The sequence below is a fragment of the Bipolaris oryzae genome, assembly GCF_000523455.1.
Source record: "Bipolaris oryzae ATCC 44560 unplaced genomic scaffold scaffold_49, whole genome shotgun sequence".
Classification (NCBI taxonomy): Eukaryota; Fungi; Ascomycota; class Dothideomycetes; order Pleosporales; family Pleosporaceae; genus Bipolaris; species Bipolaris oryzae.
In genome coordinates this window covers 105,588-123,662 of record NW_006911325.1, presented here as the reverse complement: position 1 = coordinate 123,662, position 18,075 = coordinate 105,588, and the positions used below count along the sequence as shown (strand labels likewise).

The 18,075-nt window shown below is 53.7% G+C and overlaps 10 protein-coding genes across 10 annotated transcripts; 4 read left to right on the top strand and 6 right to left on the bottom strand.

The window, feature by feature from the left end:
- Positions 1–20: 20 nt before the first annotated feature.
- COCMIDRAFT_4553 (uncharacterized protein) lies at positions 21–374 on the bottom strand (the record flags this gene model as incomplete). The annotated part of the gene is made up of 1 exon (XM_007688894.1): positions 21–374. One exon carries the CDS (start codon positions 372–374, stop codon positions 21–23), a length of 354 nt encoding a protein of 117 aa, XP_007687084.1.
- A 640-nt stretch (positions 375–1,014) lies between these two features.
- COCMIDRAFT_4552 (uncharacterized protein) lies at positions 1,015–2,202 on the top strand (the record flags this gene model as incomplete). The annotated part of the gene is made up of 2 exons (XM_007688893.1): positions 1,015–1,135; positions 1,247–2,202. The coding sequence occupies 2 exons, from the start codon at positions 1,015–1,017 to the stop codon at positions 2,200–2,202; spliced, it is 1,077 nt and encodes a 358-aa protein (XP_007687083.1).
- A 223-nt stretch (positions 2,203–2,425) lies between these two features.
- COCMIDRAFT_36006 (uncharacterized protein) lies at positions 2,426–2,632 on the bottom strand (the record flags this gene model as incomplete). The annotated part of the gene is made up of 1 exon (XM_007688918.1): positions 2,426–2,632. The coding sequence occupies one exon, from the start codon at positions 2,630–2,632 to the stop codon at positions 2,426–2,428; it is 207 nt and encodes a 68-aa protein (XP_007687108.1).
- A 1,273-nt stretch (positions 2,633–3,905) lies between these two features.
- Positions 3,906–6,901, top strand: COCMIDRAFT_4551 (uncharacterized protein; the record flags this gene model as incomplete). Its single annotated transcript, XM_007688892.1, has 3 exons — positions 3,906–5,068; positions 5,122–6,082; positions 6,137–6,901. 3 exons carry the CDS (start codon positions 3,906–3,908, stop codon positions 6,899–6,901), a joined length of 2,889 nt encoding a protein of 962 aa, XP_007687082.1.
- Positions 6,902–7,343: 442 nt separating this feature from the next.
- On the bottom strand, positions 7,344–7,922 carry COCMIDRAFT_93020 (uncharacterized protein; the record flags this gene model as incomplete). The annotated part of the gene is made up of 1 exon (XM_007688941.1): positions 7,344–7,922. A coding segment is annotated over one exon (579 nt), but the record flags the coding sequence as incomplete, so codon positions are not given.
- Positions 7,923–8,132: 210 nt separating this feature from the next.
- On the bottom strand, positions 8,133–9,570 carry COCMIDRAFT_25595 (uncharacterized protein; the record flags this gene model as incomplete). The annotated part of the gene is made up of 4 exons (XM_007688903.1): positions 8,133–8,136; positions 8,208–9,173; positions 9,225–9,365; positions 9,416–9,570. 4 exons carry the CDS (start codon positions 9,568–9,570, stop codon positions 8,133–8,135), a joined length of 1,266 nt encoding a protein of 421 aa, XP_007687093.1.
- A 721-nt stretch (positions 9,571–10,291) lies between these two features.
- COCMIDRAFT_36003 (uncharacterized protein) lies at positions 10,292–10,783 on the bottom strand (the record flags this gene model as incomplete). Its single annotated transcript, XM_007688917.1, has 1 exon — positions 10,292–10,783. One exon carries the CDS (start codon positions 10,781–10,783, stop codon positions 10,292–10,294), a length of 492 nt encoding a protein of 163 aa, XP_007687107.1.
- A 469-nt stretch (positions 10,784–11,252) lies between these two features.
- COCMIDRAFT_4549 (uncharacterized protein) lies at positions 11,253–14,516 on the top strand (the record flags this gene model as incomplete). The annotated part of the gene is made up of 1 exon (XM_007688891.1): positions 11,253–14,516. One exon carries the CDS (start codon positions 11,253–11,255, stop codon positions 14,514–14,516), a length of 3,264 nt encoding a protein of 1,087 aa, XP_007687081.1.
- A 377-nt stretch (positions 14,517–14,893) lies between these two features.
- COCMIDRAFT_25593 (uncharacterized protein) lies at positions 14,894–15,628 on the bottom strand (the record flags this gene model as incomplete). The annotated part of the gene is made up of 1 exon (XM_007688902.1): positions 14,894–15,628. The coding sequence occupies one exon, from the start codon at positions 15,626–15,628 to the stop codon at positions 14,894–14,896; it is 735 nt and encodes a 244-aa protein (XP_007687092.1).
- Positions 15,629–15,871: 243 nt separating this feature from the next.
- On the top strand, positions 15,872–16,630 carry COCMIDRAFT_93014 (uncharacterized protein; the record flags this gene model as incomplete). The annotated part of the gene is made up of 1 exon (XM_007688940.1): positions 15,872–16,630. One exon carries the CDS (start codon positions 15,872–15,874, stop codon positions 16,628–16,630), a length of 759 nt encoding a protein of 252 aa, XP_007687130.1.
- Positions 16,631–18,075: the final 1,445 nt, after the last annotated feature.

The following is an 18,075-nucleotide window of genomic DNA, read 5'->3' as shown; positions in this document are numbered from 1 at the left end:
GAGGAGACCAAGTGAAAGCTTTATTCGAGAATGATGATGTCGCCATGCACTGCGGGCGCGGAAGAGGTGTCAATGGGCGTGCGCTGCTGCTGCTGTTGCTGTTGCTGTTGCTGCTTCTGCTGCGGCTGCTCGTGCTGCTGCAAAAGGCAGAGCTGTGTCGCCACGGCAAGCTTCCAGCAATGAGCAATCAGACCACAGCCCGGGATCGTGCCTGGGACGAAAGAACCGGGCAGCTTGGAGAAAGAGCTTTGTGCTGCCCAATGACCTACCGTTCCCATAGATTGTTGTGCGCTCCAATCAGACGGCGTCGAGTTGGAGAGCGACTCATCATCGGCACGAGGCTTCGCAGAAGCTCGAGTCCCGTGCACTGCCATAGCTTCAATCCCGTGAATGCCACTGGACCAAACCCGCCCCCGGAGCCTGGTCGTCTGCACTACAAGACCGGCTACGGCGCAACAAACGTGAAAAGATTTTGCTCCCACTGCTGCAACCCCGAGCTAGCTGCACTATCCGCCGGCAAGGCTGTCACTTTTGCACCCGGCCGCATGTCCCAAGGCGAAATCCGGCGCGGCTTGTGGTCGGGCGCCGGCAAGAACGAGAGAAAAATAGGAAGGAAGACAGGGGACGAGAAAAAAAAGTACCATCCTGCCAGCCATGGTTTTTTTTTCGCATGAACAGCCGGGGGGCATCTTGCTGACAGAGCCAGGCGATAAGCGATTGTGCTCTGCGACTACCTTTTTTGTATTCTTGTAGTAAGTATTAGTGCTATGTCTTTAATTTGATTCCAAATGTGGTTACACATGCCCTCGTGTGCACTTGCTCCTTCCTCCCAGGGAGCTCGTCTACGACTACCATTTCCGCGTCCACCTTCCAAGCGCAATCTCGCTCCCATGACAGCTTGACGCAGTATTGCCGTGCCCTGCTTTCTGGGGCGGATCCCTTCATGTCTCCCACTGTACCGCAACTGCCTCGCGGTGGAGGTGTACTTTGCCTGGACTGCCGCTTCTGCCAGCCATGTCGCTTTCAGTGCAGTCCTTAAATGGAGACACTTCCTTTCTTCTTACCTTCGACCCACCTGCAGCCCCACCGTCGTCCCCGGGCTTGTTTCCCGGTTCTTTTACGATTCTAGTTGACCGTAAGTTAGTCCAAAATTTAGGCGGTGCAAGTCGCCCACACTGCTTCATCGTAGCATGTGATACCCCAGGATGCATGACGGCCATGTGCTAACGCTTTGTTTCGTGAGCAGCCTGGCTGACTGGGCCATCGATTATCCTCAACTCTGTCTTCTCGCACTCGGAGCAAAGGGCAAAGCCGTCCATCTCGAGTCTCCGGGACCTGAGTCGCGAGCCCGATCTCGTGTTGATATCCCAAGACAAGCCCGACCATTGCCATGAGGCGACACTGCGCCAACTGCCACCAGACGGCGAGTCGACGATTCTAGCCATTCCCTCTGCAGCCAAGAAGATTCGATCGTGGAAACACTTTCGTTCCGAGGCTGTGCATGCTCTTCCGCGATTTGCGCAGGGAGACGACCGATCTATTCATCGCATTGTGCTACCGCCACCATCGGCTCGAGGAACGTGTGGTGAAGTGACGGTGACCTGGATACCTGCGAAACGCGACCTCTCCAAGGTCCACCATGCTATTGGTATAACGTACCGGCCTCCATGCACGGTGCTCTCTTCACTCAGCCCAATGCACTACATTGATCTTCCCATGAGCCCGCCTCCGTCGCCAGGATCCCCAATGACGATTGCGTCGTCGCCTCGCACCATTGTGCCCTCGCCGTACAACAATCGTGAAAAGACGCTGTCGGTCATCTACTCGCCTCATGGGGTTTCATACGACATGATACGGCCATATGCCAGCTCGTATCTTGTTTCTGAATCAGCCTTGCCTCTAACCGCGCTTCTCCATTCTTTTGACTGCGTCGAAAACCCATGGTGGCTTGGCGGCAACATATCAGCCGGGTCTTCGGGCGGGACTGAAATCGCCAAAAGCTTGTACGCAAAAGCTTGGATCTCGGCCCATGATGCAGATAAAGACAATCGTGGCTGGGCAGTCAAGTTGACACAGATTGCACAGCATGCCGCTGGAGAAGTGAGGAAGATGCTCGACGAGGGTGTTGTGAGAAAAAAGTTGCCAAATACAGAAGTCATCACATTGAATTCTGGAGAATACCATCGGATTACTGCAGGCTGAAGCGCTGCATGTCGCAGGATACAGTTGTTGTGGTATTAGCATTTGGGCTCGCTAGGATGTGGGTGGGCAGACGCAGAATTGCTCATTAGCCACATTGACCGAGAGAGTGATGTAGAGAGGCCGAGACAGGGCAGGAGCGCTGCATGGTCTTGGCTGCCGTGGAGATGCGGTATGTTTGAGTCTGGCGTAGGGAGAGAGGGTGGACAAAGTTGCTGGTAGGAGCCTAGAGCATGGCTTGAAACGGGCCGCACTGTGTCGAACTCTGTGGTGGTTTCTTGTTGCTAGCTAGATCTATTTTGGGTGACAGGTCAAAGGCAGCGGTAGCGTATGAAGATAGCAAGCGGTTAGAGATGGCGAGGATGCAGCTACAGTTGCAGTAGACAAGGCTGACGCAGGCCCATGAAGACGTCGAGAATGGACCCTGGCACATGAAATGGCAGTGGGGTGCTGTGGTTTCACGTGCGCGTGCGCGTGCACGTGATGTTGGGTGCCCACCTGCGGCGCCCCTTTCTCTTACACTGCTCGCCTACCAAGTAGCCCTTGGTGGTATCACGCTTTTCGCAACAATAGCAACAAAGGGCGGCGGCAAGGGCGAAGGCGCAGTGTTTCGGAACAAAACACACACATGGCAGACGTAATAGTAGTACACAGTGCAGAAAGCAACGTTACCCTGGAGATTAGGGTGTAGGGCTAGCGGCGGACCTGGAGCTAGTTGTTGCCGGCCAGACGCCAGAAATGCGGCGCAGGCAGACAGGCAGGGCAAGGCCCGGCTCGCATGTTCAAAAGCCCGCTGCTTGGCGCCACAGCAATGCCGGAATAGACGGATGCGGATGGCCGGGCGCAGCATTGACAGGCGACACGCTCAAACAAAATAAAAAAAAGGCCTCTCGCCCTGTGTCTCCTGGACGTGTGCATGTTTTAGCCATGCAGTGTGAGCAGAGGACCTTCACAAAACGGGTGTGTGCGAGTGCCACAGCATGACGCCGCACCCGGGCTGCTGGGACTATTGGTGTGGCTGAGGGACGCCGGCTGTTCTTAATCCAGACGCGCAATCTCCCCGTACGACGGTGGTGGTGCAGAGCGTTTGCGCTGACATGGCGCACCACAACGTCAGGAAAAAAGGGCGACAGCTCTATAGGACAATTAGAGAGGCATCCACCGCACCAGCGCAGCGATCTGCAGCACCTGACAGGGACAGGGTGGAGGTGCACGCTGCTCGTCGTCGGCCGGTGTATGAATGGAGTGGCTGTGGATGTGGATATGGATGTGGATGCGGATGCAATCAGGCACTGTCCAAGCGCCAAGCCTAGCGCAAGACGGAAGTCGGGTCATGGCCAGCGAGGGCTGACTGACGGGCGCAGAGCTGCCAACTATTCGAGCTTCACACCCGCCGGCTTCTGCTACTCCTCGAGCTCGACTACACTCCATCCACACACACATACACGCCCATTCTTGCCGACCCCCGTTGCTTCTGCCCTCGACACCCGCCCGCCCGCGCACAGAGCCACAGCGAGTGAGCGAGAAAGAGACATAGTCGTCACCCTCTCGTCCCCCTTTGGACCGTCGTGCCCCGGTACGGTGCTGCTCCTCGCATCGTCTGCACCACCCGACCCACTCCCCATCTCCCTCCCACACCACACACACTGGCTTCTCACGCTTCGTCGACCCCGACGACGCAGCGCTCGGCGAAGGCTGCCTCTTTGATGAGCGTCACCATCCATGAGTCGCAGATGATGCCCGCCTATGCCACCGACTCAAACGGTCGTTCTTCCCTTGCACATGGACAAACCACCGCGTCGACTACACCGCCACCCAGAGACTCCTTCACCAATGGCAACTCGCAGCCCATGAACGCGAAGCTCACCAATGGCATGAACACGACGCACGCACATCCCCACGCACGTTCAACCAGGCCCGAGAGCATCGATAAGCGCTTGTCACAGGAAGAAAGCCGCTCCAGCTGGCACCGAGGCGACTCACACGACGCCGACGCCATGCCCAAGTCGTCCGACACGCAGCGCTGGTCGACTGAGCGACCGGCCAGAGATGATGGCTACTTCGCGTCGGTACACAGCACAAAGACCAAGGACAGGCTGTGCGGTAGCACAACCCACGTCGAAATGGGCCAAATAGACATAGGCGATGCCACAAGGGAAGCGAGCAAAGACTTTCACGTCTCCCACGCGGGCCCAGTCCCCAGCGCTCCCACTTCGTCATCGCCCCAGTCTCAGGCCGAAGCTGGCACCCCCAGCCTGCAGGTCCCAACCGACCAAGCTCAGCGTGCCTCCTCCCCACCCACCTTCACCAATACCAGCAACAATAACAACAACCCCGGGCCATCACAACATCCCTACCGTTTGCAACAACGCCACACGCTCGAGGTGCCCAAGGTGCAGTCTTCGCGCGCTCGCGAAAGCCAGAACAATACCGACGACGTCATTAGCGCAAGCGGTAGATTCTCGCCCAGCCACCCCCACAAGCGCAGAGGTTCCATGTCGCTTGTGCGCAGGAACACGCGATCCATCAACTCTGACATGCCCCCCGAGGAGGTGCCACAGGATGATGAAGCTGCACGCTGGGCTGAACACATCCGTCAGAAGCGCGCCAGCAAGAGGAAGCGCAAAGAAGACGAGGATGAAGATCGCGTCGTGGTAGGAACAAAGGTGGATCAAAACCACGTCAATTGGGTCACGGCCTACAACATGTTGACTGGTATCCGCTTCACCGTCTCGAGAACAAACGCCAAGATGGACAGAGAACTTACAGACGCCGACTTCGATGCGAAGCACAAGTTCTCGTTTGACATGTACGTGCCGACTGGCTTTCCTGCCGAGACGAAGCTGTTGCTCGAGTTCAGTTTCACTTCGTCTGCAAGGCCTGCTTCCTTCGACCCCTGACATGATGCTAACGAGCTCGCAGAACTGGCAACGAACTCACGCCTTCCGCAAAGTACGACTTCAAATTCAAGGACTACGCGCCATGGGTGTTCCGCCACCTGCGTACCATCTTCAAGCTCGACCCTGCCGACTACCTCGTATCGCTAACCAGCAAGTACATCCTTTCCGAGCTCGGCTCGCCCGGAAAGAGTGGCAGCTTCTTTTATTTCTCCAGAGACTACAAGTACATCATCAAGACTATTCACCACGCCGAACACAAGTTCCTTCGTAAGATACTCAAGGACTACTACAACCACGTTCAAGAAAACCCTAATACCCTCCTTTCCCAATTTTACGGCCTGCACCGCGTTAAGATACCCTATGGACGCAAGATCCATTTCGTCGTCATGAACAACCTGTTTCCCCCGCATAGAGATATTCACCGCACATTTGATTTGAAAGGTTCAACCATTGGACGAGATTTCAAGGAAGAAAACCTGGCCGCCAACCCTCGGGCAACACTCAAGGACCTGAACTGGTTACGTAGAGATCAACACCTCGAGCTGGGGCCGGTAAAGAAGAAGATGTTCATTGAGCAGATGCAAAAAGACGTAAAGCTCTTGCAGCGTCTGCACATCATGGACTACTCGCTTCTGATTGGTATCCATGATCTGGAGAAGGGCAACGAAGAAAATTTGCGGGACAAGACCCTCAAGGTCTTTTCGCCTGGCGGCGAGGAGTCACCGGATCAACCACCCAACCAACTCATGCGCACACCATCCAAGCTGGAGAACGCGCGCAAGGCACGAGAACTAAGGCAGATGGTCAAGACACAAAAGCCAGTGCCCATGGGCCAAACATCAAGTAAGATGCCAGATGAGCTGGATGATCCTAACCGCGACTTTTACTTTTATTCGGACGATGGTGGCTTCCGCGCTACTCACGAGGATAACGCGCCCGGAGAGGAGATTTACTACCTTGGTATCATCGACTGCCTGACACATGTAAGTTTCACCGCATCATATAATGTAACTAGCTAGTGACTAATATTCCTCTAGTATTCGTTCATCAAGCGCATGGAGCACTTCTTCAAGGGCATTGCAAATACCGAGTCTCAAATATCTGCCATTCCTCCAGAACGATACGGAGATCGCTTCATCAAATTCATCAGCGCCGTCACCAAGACCAAGGAGGCAGCCGAGCGTGAGAAGCAAGAACAAGTGACCAATGAACTCAACGATCTCTCGCTCGATGGCGTTAGTGCAACTCCTAACCAGCGGTTGTCAACTGAGCGTGTCATTGAGAAGGCTGAGCATCAAGCCGATCGTTCGCGAAGACACGGTCAGAATGAAGAGGATGTACCCAATTTCCACATGCGGGCAGTACGCAGCCCGTCGGCAGAGAGAGGGGAGATAGGCACTACGCTTCCCGTAGTTGAGGAAGTCGGAGAATCATCCAGCGTCGGTGGACACAGCAGCCGCAGCGCAACAGACAATGCAGCTGGTGCGATTGAGTACAACGAGCGAACGTCGTCATTGCCATCGCAGTCTGCAGGTACACCCTACCTTGGCCCACCACAACTCCAAACAAGAGCCAGGTCACAATCAAGAGAGAGGGACCAGTCGCTCGGGAGGGCGCCACCAACGCCACCAAAAGACGCTGGACGTCCTCCTACACCGCCCAAGGATGACTACATGTCTAACAGGCACTCTGGCCCCCCAACACCCCCCAAGGAAGACAAGAGCAGTAGAGGCATCCCTCGCTCCTCGATAGACAAGGACCTTCCACGAACCCCTCTTGAAACCACGATCCGTGTCAACTAAACAAGAAGAACACTCCCAGGAGATCGAAACCAGGAAAAGATCCGTCTTTTTATTCAATGTAAACATGTCTCTTTTTTTTCTTTTTCTCATGTGTGTTTGTCCATTCTACTCCTGTTAATTCCACCAACCAACCAACCACCCATTCGAATCAATATCAAAAACTTCTTGTTTACTTTTTTTCTTTTACGTCGGAGTTTTTTTTTGCATAAACACTCCAACCCCCACCCTCTGTCTCCGTCTTGTCTCGTGGTCTCTTACCTTGCAAAGCACTGGAGTTTTTTTCGCCTCTTTGTCGAATCTTACTCTCTCTTTCTCTCTCTCTCTCTCCTATGTTCTCTTTCTTTTTCTGTCTTTTTTCCCCCTAGCAAACCAACACTCTTATCTAACATCTTGGTTTTGTTTTTTCCTGTGCGTTCGCGAATGCATGATACCATGAGTTTGCTCATCGTTTCCTGCCTACGCCCCCTGGCCGACTTTCCATTATCAGATAGGATTCGGAAAATAGTAGTAGCGTGGGTGTAGCGATAGTTTTTGCACCGCGGGATATCGGGTCTGCTTGTCTTTTTTTTCCTTTCCTTTGTTTGTTTTGTATGCTGCTGTGTTGTGTTTTTGGGAAGGGTGTTGGAGCCGGTTTGTATAGCGTTGGTTTGGCTATGCATGAGTGTGCGAAGGGAGACAGGGAAAGTACGGGAGAATCGGGGAAACTGGTCTTCTTTTTCCTCCCCTTTCTTTGTGTGCGTGTGTTTGTTTGTTTGTTTTTTTGGATGCGGGTTCTCAAAGTCAGTCGGCTTTGGCAAGATTGAACGGCGGGTGTGTGTGTGGTATTTGTGAGCGACAAATGGAAAGGGCTGGTGGGAAATAATAGTCGTTTGTGGATTGGAAAGACAGAGAGAGAGAGAGAAAGAGAGAAAGAGAGAAAGAGAGAGGATATACATATTAGCGGTGCTGCGAGAAAAGGCACACACACACATAGGCAGACAGACGGGACAGACAGAAGGGAGAGACATGGGCTGTAGCAGTAAGCGGCGCATTAACTGGTAGATAGATGGCAAACAGACTCGAATGCATATATTTCATATTTATATCTCCCAGTTCAAACACGTCTATGTTTACAGTTCAGGAAGTATGTAGGCACAATTCAAACTTGGAAGATGGATGTAACGCTCGATAGTTTACGTCGTCATGCTTGTTTGCATTATTCAGAAGATTCAAAGACCGCAATGGCCTCAGTCTATCTATCCATCATAGTCTACAATGCTACTGCTACTGCTACTGTTCTTGTTACTCCGTGAAGCAGCCCGCTTACTTGTAAAAGTCAAACTTATCCGCTTCTGTTGCTCCCTTGACCTGGCTCGTGTATGCCTCCTCCAAATCGCTCTGGATGATGTTGTATCGGTTCTTGCGCACAGCTCTCAGACCCGCCTCTTGCATGATAGCTGCGATGATGGCACCAGAGAGTGGGTCATTGCGCACAATCAAGCTGTCGAGATCTACCTCGGGTGATAGGCTCATCTTGCCGGCAATCGTCGAGAAGATGAGACGGCGCTCACGGCGATCTCGCAGCGAGGGGAACTCAATCTTCCTGTCAAGACGACCAGGTCGGAGAAGCGCGGGATCCAGAGTGTCGGCACGGTTGGTGGCCATGATGACCTTGACGTTGGATGTCTGATCGAAACCGTCCATCTGATTGAGTAGCTCGAGGAGAATACGCTGGACTTCTCGGTCGGCACCTGTCTGCGCGTCGAAACGCTTGGTAGCGATGGCGTCAATCTCGTCGATAAAGATGATGGATGGCGAATTCTCTCGCGCCATTCTGAAGACATCGCGGACCATACGTGGACCCTCACCAAGGTACTTTTGCACAAACTCAGATCCTACGACACGGATGAACGAAGCAGTTGTGCTGTTCGCGACGGCCTTGACCAACATTGTCTTTCCGGTACCTGGAGGACCGTAGAGCAGCACACCACGCGGTGGGTCAATACCAATCTGCTTGTACAGGTCAAAGTGTGTGAGGGGCAGTTCGACGGCTTCCCGGATTTCCTGCTTCTGCATGTCCAGACCTCCCACATCGGCGTATGTCACGTCAGGCTTCTCATCCTGGCCAAGCATGGCAATCGAGGAGTCGGCCTCGGGGGGTAGAATGTCAACCAGGGCATTCGAGTGGCGATGGAGGGCGACGGATGAGGATGGCTTTAGTAATTCGCGGTCAAGGGTGGAGAGGATGCGAACGACATAGTTGGAACCAGTTGATGATTGTACGATGCCGGTGCTGTTCATGTCAGTCTCGTGACGCAACCGGTGCATTGTATGTACGACTTACTTCTGATCAATTGCCTCCATGAACTGGCCGATGACCAGCGGCACACTCTGGATACGTTTGATCTCCTCCTGTGCCCTCACCAGCTCGCGCTTCAGACTCCGCTGCTCATCTTTGATGTACTCTTCCTGAAGGTGGATGTATCTACGGCTGTTAGCCACTTGTTGTCTAGATGCGAGACGCGCACTACGCACTCTAATTGCCGTTGTAGCTTCTTGAAGGTGGAGTAGTCGTCGTTTCCCTCAGTCGAGAAGCCCTCCAAGGCGTCGAAGTTTGGTATCGATGACGGGAGCTGCTTCTTATGCGGCGGGACTGTGTTGGCCGGGTTCTCGACGGCGGCGTCAGCCATGGTGATAGGATTTCAATAGTCTCGGTATGAATGGGGGTCCGGGTTCTAACGGTTCGACGGTTAGAAGGCTGTAGCAACTGGTGATTCAACGTGTTGGAGTATGGGTGAGGCGGTGCTTGTCAGTCGCAATGGTGCTGAAGCTCATGGAAGGCGCGAGGCATCGGGGGTTGGGGGGGGGCGCTACCGCCGACGTCACGTGAGGGGCATCATCTCATTGCACTCAGTTGCTTCAGACAACACATGTGGCAGGGGGGGGAGGCAAAAGCAACTTTGCGATATATCAGACTACATATGGGCTGCATGAGGCACACAGAGTATGCATACAGTAGGATCACAGTACATGGACCTGACAGCCTGGGATTGGCGCGCCCGCCGACTGGGTCGGGTTAGGTATGGCAGGTGAATGGTCATGGACCCTTGTCGACTACTACTCAAAGCAGCAAACGACCCCAAGGAAGGGCATGGCGGGGAACGACGAGGGAATTGCGGTGTGGGCGTCTCGTCTCGTCTCTTCTCTTCTCTTCTCTTCTCTTGTGGACAAAGGCCAGGGTATTGGAGCCCGTATGTTGCTGGGGCGGCGCGGGCTCCCGAGATTCGAGGCGGGCAGGCGCCAGAGGGAGATTGGCTCGCCGGAGATCAACCGGCGTACTAGGTGTAGGCGGGCGGAGGCAATGGGGACTGGCAGCAGCAGTGGGACAGTGGGAATTGCAGAGGCGGGCTGTCAGCGGGGCCAAACACCATGGGCCAGGGCATGTAGTCGGTAGAGGGGGCCAGGACAGCCAAAGGGACTCGGTGTGGCGCTGTTCTGGGGGGTCAGACGGTCGGGCTGGGCGATAGTAGTCCAGCGGTCTGGCGGGTGCCCACTCTCGACGCCCAGCGCAAGTGCAAGTGCAAGTGCAAGCGACGACTGCAGGCACAAGGTGATGTAATAAGTGGAGAGACAGAGCAGATTCCGTGTCACGACGGCCAGAGACGCGGACAATTCCAATTGAGTTAGGCCTGGGCTTGTGAGCTGCCGGAACGCAGGCACTCGACTGGCCTGTCGTTGTCGCGACGCGCGAACGCGTCTTCCTGCTGCTCGCATGCGACTGGACACGGCCTGGAAGTCTGACGTGCGAGGCTCTGCGGTCGTCGTGTCTGCCCGTGCTGGTCCTCTCGCCGTCCTGGAGTCGGAGTCGTCGTCGTCTATCGAAGCCTCTGGCCGGCCTGCCATGCTGGATGAGGCTAGAGGGCTTTGCTTGGCAACAGCGCCCTTCTCGCTCCACGTCCGCTCCTCAGCACCGCATAGTCCGCAAAGCGCGTCTGCGCTACGTGAACATCTCGACTGCCCCCGGAGCCACGCCATTCCGCCTTGCCCTGATGACAAGAGTATTCTAGCGCTACTCTTCTGCTGCCGCACTGTGTGTTCACTGCTCCCGCTCGCCGCTCTCTGCTGCTGCTGCCGCTGCGTGCTTGTCCGGGGCTGGGCCTTCGTCCACACCCGTTGCTGCTACGGCCAGCAGAGGCGCGTCGTCCATCTCACCATCAACTTGCTTGCTGACGCCGTGCTCGCCAGGTGCTTCCCAAGCCCCCTCACGTGCCTGAACACATACACGCTTCCTCGCTGCTCTCCTCGGCCGACACGCGCCTTTTCACTCGTTCCCGCCGCGATCATCGCCCGTCGGCCCTAGTCGCGCTCCACCATGGACTTCCAGTCTCCCCAGAATACCATGTACGACACCTCGAGCTTCATCGATCCCAGCGCCATCGCAAACCCCCAGATGAATGGCGCGCGCCCCTACAACCCAATGCCCCAGGTCCCCCAGAAGCGAGACTCCACCGGCGCCGCCCTCTCTCTATCCCGCTCACAGACGCCCTCCCAGCAGCCCCAATTCGGCTTCCAGCACCAGCAGCCATTCGCCAACACGCCCTCGCCCACCATGTCGAGCCAGCACTTTGCGCCTGGCCAGATGGGCGGCCAGCGGATGCAGACTGCCTCGCCCGCGCAAAACCCCCATGCGCCCCAGATGTCGCCTATGGGCTTCCAACCCTCGCCCATGAACCAAGCATTCAACGCAAACTCTGGTAACCAATTCCCAGTTCAATCGGTGCAGCTATCACAGAATCTGCAGAGTCGCCAGCAGGAGGCGCAGAGGCAGTACGCAATGCGCCTGCAACAGCAGCAGCAGCTGGGCAATCTCGCCGCAAGCAACATGGCTGCGCGACAAGGACAGCAGCCAGGCGCACAGATGCCTGGTGGAATGCAAAACCCCATGCAGCATCCTGGTATGCAGCCAAACATGATGCAAGGTCAAGCACAACAACCAAACCCCCAGGTCCAATATCAGCAGTTCCTTAAAAACGTCGCGGCGCTATATGCTCAGCAAAACCGGCCGTTTAACCCGCAGCCTCAATGCGCTGGCCGTTTAATTAACTTGCAGAACCTTTACGCCGCCGTCTTGCGCTTCAAAGGCTCTCGATTCGCTACCCAGCAGAATGGCTGGCCACGGATCGCACAGATGATGAACATACATCCACAGCAGTTCCCTAATGCCCCTAACGAGCTGCGCCAGATCTACGAAGCAAACTTGCTCCTCTACGAAACTGCCTACATCCAGCGACAGCAGCAACAGCAACAGCAGCAAATGCAAATGCAACAACAAAAGGGTATGCCTCCGCAAGGGCAAATGGGTCAGATGGCACAAATGGGGCAAATGGGACAAATGGGTCAGATGGGTCAGATGGGTCAGATGGGCCAGATGAACCAAATGGCTACCATGGGTCAGCAGATGTCCCCAACTAGACCGACAATGCCAGGGCAGCAAAACAATATTGCGGGACACCAGGAGTACCTTCAGCAGCTACAAAGGTCGCAGGAGTCGCTGAAGCAGCAGCAGCAGCAGCAACAACAGCAACAACAACAACAACAACAACAGCAGCAGCAGCAGCAGCAACAACAACAGCAACAGCAACAACAGCAGCAACAACAGCAGCAACAACAACAACAACAACAACAACAACAACAGCAACAGCAAGCCCAACAGCAAGCCCAACAACAAGCCCAACAGCAAGCCCAGCAACAAGCCCAGCAGCAACAGCAACAGCGCCAATCGGTCCCACCTACTCAGCAGCCCCATCAACAAATCGACCCAACCGCACATCTGCCACAATCAACACCGTTACAAAGCAATGCAGCACCTCCGAGCGTCAATGGCAACACACCACAGCCAGATGTCAATGCGCGGAAGAGCCTCAGCAGACAGTTGGAGGGAACCCCTGTTCCAGGCAAAGAACCCAACCAGGTACAACCTTCGCCAATGAAGCAGGAAGAGAATGCTGCAGTTGCCGATCCAGCGCTGAATGCTATGGAGGGACCTGAGAGGCGGAAACCCGTGATAGAGCAAGATGATGGTACAAGAGTCTACCAACCTGCATGGCGAACTCAAGATACCTGGGGAGGACTCGACTTTGACTCTGACAACTTCAAGAACATGATCGACACGATCACAAACTACAAGCCAAATGTTCCGATGCTGCCAGAGATGGGTGTGATTGACATCCGAGCGATTACCATGAGTATCAGGTCGGGTTTGCCTGGAGAAGCCCGCTTAGGACTCGACACCCTCACACGGTTGACTTATGACAACACTATACAGTTCAATCTGGCCCACTGCGAAGATTTGACAGAAGTATTGGTGGAGTATGCAGAAGACCTCTTGGAAACATTGGGCAACGACAATCCCGAAGTCACCGACATTATCGATCTCATGTCATACGAGGACGTCATGCACCACTGCCGCGAAGAAGCTGCCTCGCTGCTGGAGATCCCACAGGTCGGGACAACCGCACACCATCTCAATCGTACCGCTGACCGGCTACTTGCGATTACTACGATTTTCCGCAACCTATCCTTCCTCGAGGTTAATCATGACTCCCTAGTCAGCCCATCGGTTCTTAAATTCCTTGCAAACTTCATACGCCTTGTGGGCACACGGGTTCTACTTCTCCGGTCACACATGAACACCTTTGAGTTCATGAAAGACATTGTTACTTTCTTCTCCAATACTAGTGCTAAAGTTGTTCTGCCTAGCCGTGAAGATGCATACGCTGTACTGCACTTCCTATGCGCCTTTGCTCCAATGCCACGACCTACCGAACCTGTCAAATTCACGCCCTTTGATCCTCAACTTCACCGCTATCTTCCATCCGCAGTCGACAGTCTGGCGAAGCTGCTCGCTCGTGATGATCCCAACCGGACATATTACAAGCAGATCTTTATCAACGAGGCGACAGCTACACCAGCATATGACCTCTTGACACGATCCTTTGCCCTCGCCATCTCGGTCGTGCCTGACCGCAACTACATTGAGAACAAGATGTACCAATTAAAGGATTCGCGCCCTAAGGAGGTGCGCATGTTTGAGGCTCGTATCGCAGAATCGCGAAAGGCCTATCTCATGCAAGGCATGCTGGCTGCAGACATTCTCGCCAGTCTAGCCCCAGGACCGGAAACTGGCATCTGCCGTGCATGGCTTGAATCCGAGGACGGCTGGGCACATACGCTCCTCAAATTTGCAATGTCTCTCTCAGCCACTGACGCTGCCATCCCTCACCCTCCCCTGCCACCGAACCACCGCGGCCCACGACCCATGGACCACGACCGAGAAGGTTTCCAACTCATTGTGCACCGTGCGCTATCTACTCTCAAGCGCCTAGGCGACAAGTCAAAGGGCGGCGAGCCCCTTGTCAAGGGCGTGCAGCAAATGAACGGACACATGGACCACGACAGTATGGATGAGGACGAGGATGATGACGACATGGAGATTTTCAGTTTCAACGGCAGTTCATGGAGGGTGAAAGCCGATATTCTACCCCGCAAGGAGACGCTACTTGGTGCACTGTTGACAGCGCAACTGGACGTTCGCAGTCTAAATCAATTCTGTAAGATTGGGTATCTGGACGAGTAAAGGAAAACGAAGGATAAACACTTTTTTGGGAAATTTAGGTTGACTCGGAGGTTTGGGGCGGGGGGCTGGAATAGAGATGCCTTTTGTTTCTAGGAGTACTTTCAAAAGGGCCCGATTTTTGGGGGGTTTCTGCTTTGCATAGTGTGTATGTGTATGTACGTCTATCTGAGTGTTTTGTGCGTCTCTGTGTCTCTGTGTGTATAAGCTTTGTAGGAAAGGTGGATGATGTGCGGATACATACACATTTGCATTAACTGGCATTCTTGATTTTCTTTGTTTTTATGTACTATTGAGTCGTACCATCACAAAGTGTACTTGTTTATCTGCTTACTGGCTGCGTTTGTGGAAGGAACGATGGAGAGACTTGTTCCCGCGCGTCATTGTAATGTCTTTTCTAGCCATGCGCACAAGTCTCTTAGCTCCGCGCCGCTCATGACATGACCCATGTTTTCATACTCTTTGATCGTCGTCTTTTCCTCTTTGACCCCGAGTTCGAAGAGTCTTTCATAGCATAATCGATGATGCCATTTAGGAACTAGTCTATCACTTGTTCCCCTCGCTAGGAAGACCTCTACTTCATCGTCCATGTCCTTTGGTAATCCAGCCTTTTCTCTTAGCATCGGTATACGATCAGATAACGGAAGATATCCAGATAACCCGAACAGTCCCCCAAGCCTCCCTGAATACTTTGATACAAGCCCAGTCAACAAAGCGATAGCATGGCCCTGGGAGAAACCACCCACGACAATCCTCTTTTCCGGCACGCCTTGCACGACAAGGTCATCAACCAAAGTAGCAATATAATCTAATGAAGCCATGATCCCTTCCTCGTCTTCATCATCCTCGAGTTCCGGGCGTGACGGCGGATACGGAGATAGGCGCGTGGGCACGTACCACGCTGTGGTTGCAAGATCATGGTTCTCAAGGGCATTGGGAAGGACCCAGGTCATGTGCGGTAGTTTTTGTGCAGACTGGAATTGGTGCGCTATGCTTTGTACGCCTGAAGCATCATCGCCCAGGCCATGGATGAAGATGATGGCGGAGGATTGTGAAGGGTCGCTTGGTGGAGTTGTGGGAGGGATGATTATGGGTGGGGTTCTTTCGGGTGGCATGGTCTACTGTTTGAAGAATGGTTCTAGATACTATAGAGTGGTAGCATATAAGCTGGATTAATGCGAGCAGAATCAAGTTTAGTCCAGATGGTGTATGTACCTCCAGATGGTGTATGTACCCCACATGGTTGTATATGCAGGTACGGATACGATGTGGGCTTCGACGCATTGACATGTGATGAATTCCCACCTCCCAAGCCCCAACTCGCCGCAACGTCACCTTGCCCACCCCCACCGTCCACGATGCCGCACGTCGAAGTGCTCCCAAACTCCGCCACGACCGTCGCACCCGGATGGACATACGTCGTAGACACCGGGTATGACCCCTCCAAAGTCGCCATCAACCCAAAGAACAAGAAGCGCGCAGCAGCAGCAACCCCCGGCGGTCAACGCGGCGAAAATGAACTCTCAGCACGCCAGCAAACCGCCATAGCCCGACGCATCGCAGAGCTAGAACGCGACAACGATCCCAAACAAGCAATTGCCATCCCCGGCAAGCCCGCCATACCCAAGACGCAGAATGCCCGCAGAATCATACAGTATCAGCGTCAGATCAAGCACTGGCTCGACGACGAAGAAGCGCAGCTAGGCCTCGTGGCCACCGCATCCCGAGCAACGGCCCAGCCCTCACGGAAACAAAGCATATACGCCTCCATACCCGCCACACCCATCGAGCCAGTACCCGCAACCCCAGCTATAGCGCAGACCCCGTCGCGCCTCGATGATACAAATGCAGATGCCGACGACGCGCTGCTGTCTATCGATCGCGCGATGCCGGCCCCGCTTAATCCTGAAGAGATGGAGGCTCTGCTCGCTGCGCCGCCGCTTTCTTATGCGGCGAGCCATGTTGCTGCGCTTCCTGCTGGGGCGCCGCCCCAGAGGCAGTTTTGCGATAATTGTGGGTATTGGGGGCAGATTAAGTGTCGAAAGTGCGGTGCGAGGGTGTGTGGGTTGGAGTGTAAGGATGCGCATGAGGCTACAAGGTGTTTGAAGTGGGCTTGAAGAGGAAGGTATGTTGGAGACCTACTTCGGATCTTCTGGCTTCTTTGCCGTCGGCTGCACCTATGGTGCTGTATTTCCAACATGGAGAAAAGCGCTGTTGTACTTGTCTGACCTCAGTCCGGATACGAATACAGGATGCGCAGCAGCCTTTTCATCGGAAGATTCGAAATCAAATCCACGCATCCGATCAACTGCCTGGTCCCTGGAATCTGCCTATGTACAAGCAGCATAAATATGCTTTTTCGGGGGCGTAAGTCATATTTAAGCTGTCTTAGACTGTCAACACGAATTGCGACGGAAACCCTGGTCGTAGCTCGATGTACTGGCTATGCTGGATACTTCAAAGACAGCAATCTCGACATGATCAGACCAGCGAAGAGGAATTGGCCAAGATGATCAGACTTCACAGACCTCGTTTGACCGGATGTAGTTTACGTCTTCAATGTGTGACATATTGTCTACTTCAGTCATTGAGGCGAGTGCGATTTTGCTACCTGCAGGCGAAGGACGAGATGATTGTCTATGTAGTAGTAAGAGGGGGTATCACTTCAGATCTTCGGCCTGAAATCTTCTATTCGATTCATAGTGGCAAAGAATGATTTACTCCTTAATATTATCTATATTTGCATAGAACATGCAAGTCATATTGTTCAGTCTTGATCCCAACTGTAATCCCCACTTCCACATGAACGTTTCACTGTTCGGTTAAGTAGTGCATCAAGAGTAAAGCAAGCGTCAAATCGACTATTGAGACTGTCAGAGCTATCAGATGTACACCTACTACGTCTTTCCCGAAAACCTTTGACCAAGAAAGACTGCGTACGTCCCTCTCGCGCAGAGGTGTGCTGAAGATGCGCAGTTCATCAAGTGTCAACTGGGCACCTACACTGCGCAACTACGCGCTCAAGGTTATTGTCTAAGACTTTATTTTCCATCCTCACAGAATACTCCTACACATCTACGAGATCGCATCAATAAATCTAAAAATAACCTTATTTCGTGGCACTTATGCTTTAACATTGGTGAAAGCCGAGCCACGAGTCAAACCCATTGCTCACAACCTTATCTCTCCCATTCTCCCTTCATAATCTGAGCAACACAAATACATCACTGAATCCTCTTGACCTAATGTAAAGCTCACTTCCCTCTTTCCCAGCTATTTTCGCTGTACAACAAAAGTGCACAAGCCACAGCCCCTCGTACCACTTTTCCCCCCAAACACCCTCCCCCTCCCCCAAACATCCCTCCAACCAACTCTTCCAAAATCCAAAAAATTATATACCGCCTTACCAAAGAATAAGTACTTCAACACAAATACAAACATGCCCAAAAGTCTAAAAATACCGACTACGCAGAGTTCCTGCATGCCCCTCCACCCCTGGTTCCGCCCTGCCCTGCCCTGTTTTACATTATTACCCCTCTATGCCCCCCCCCTCCCCCTCCCA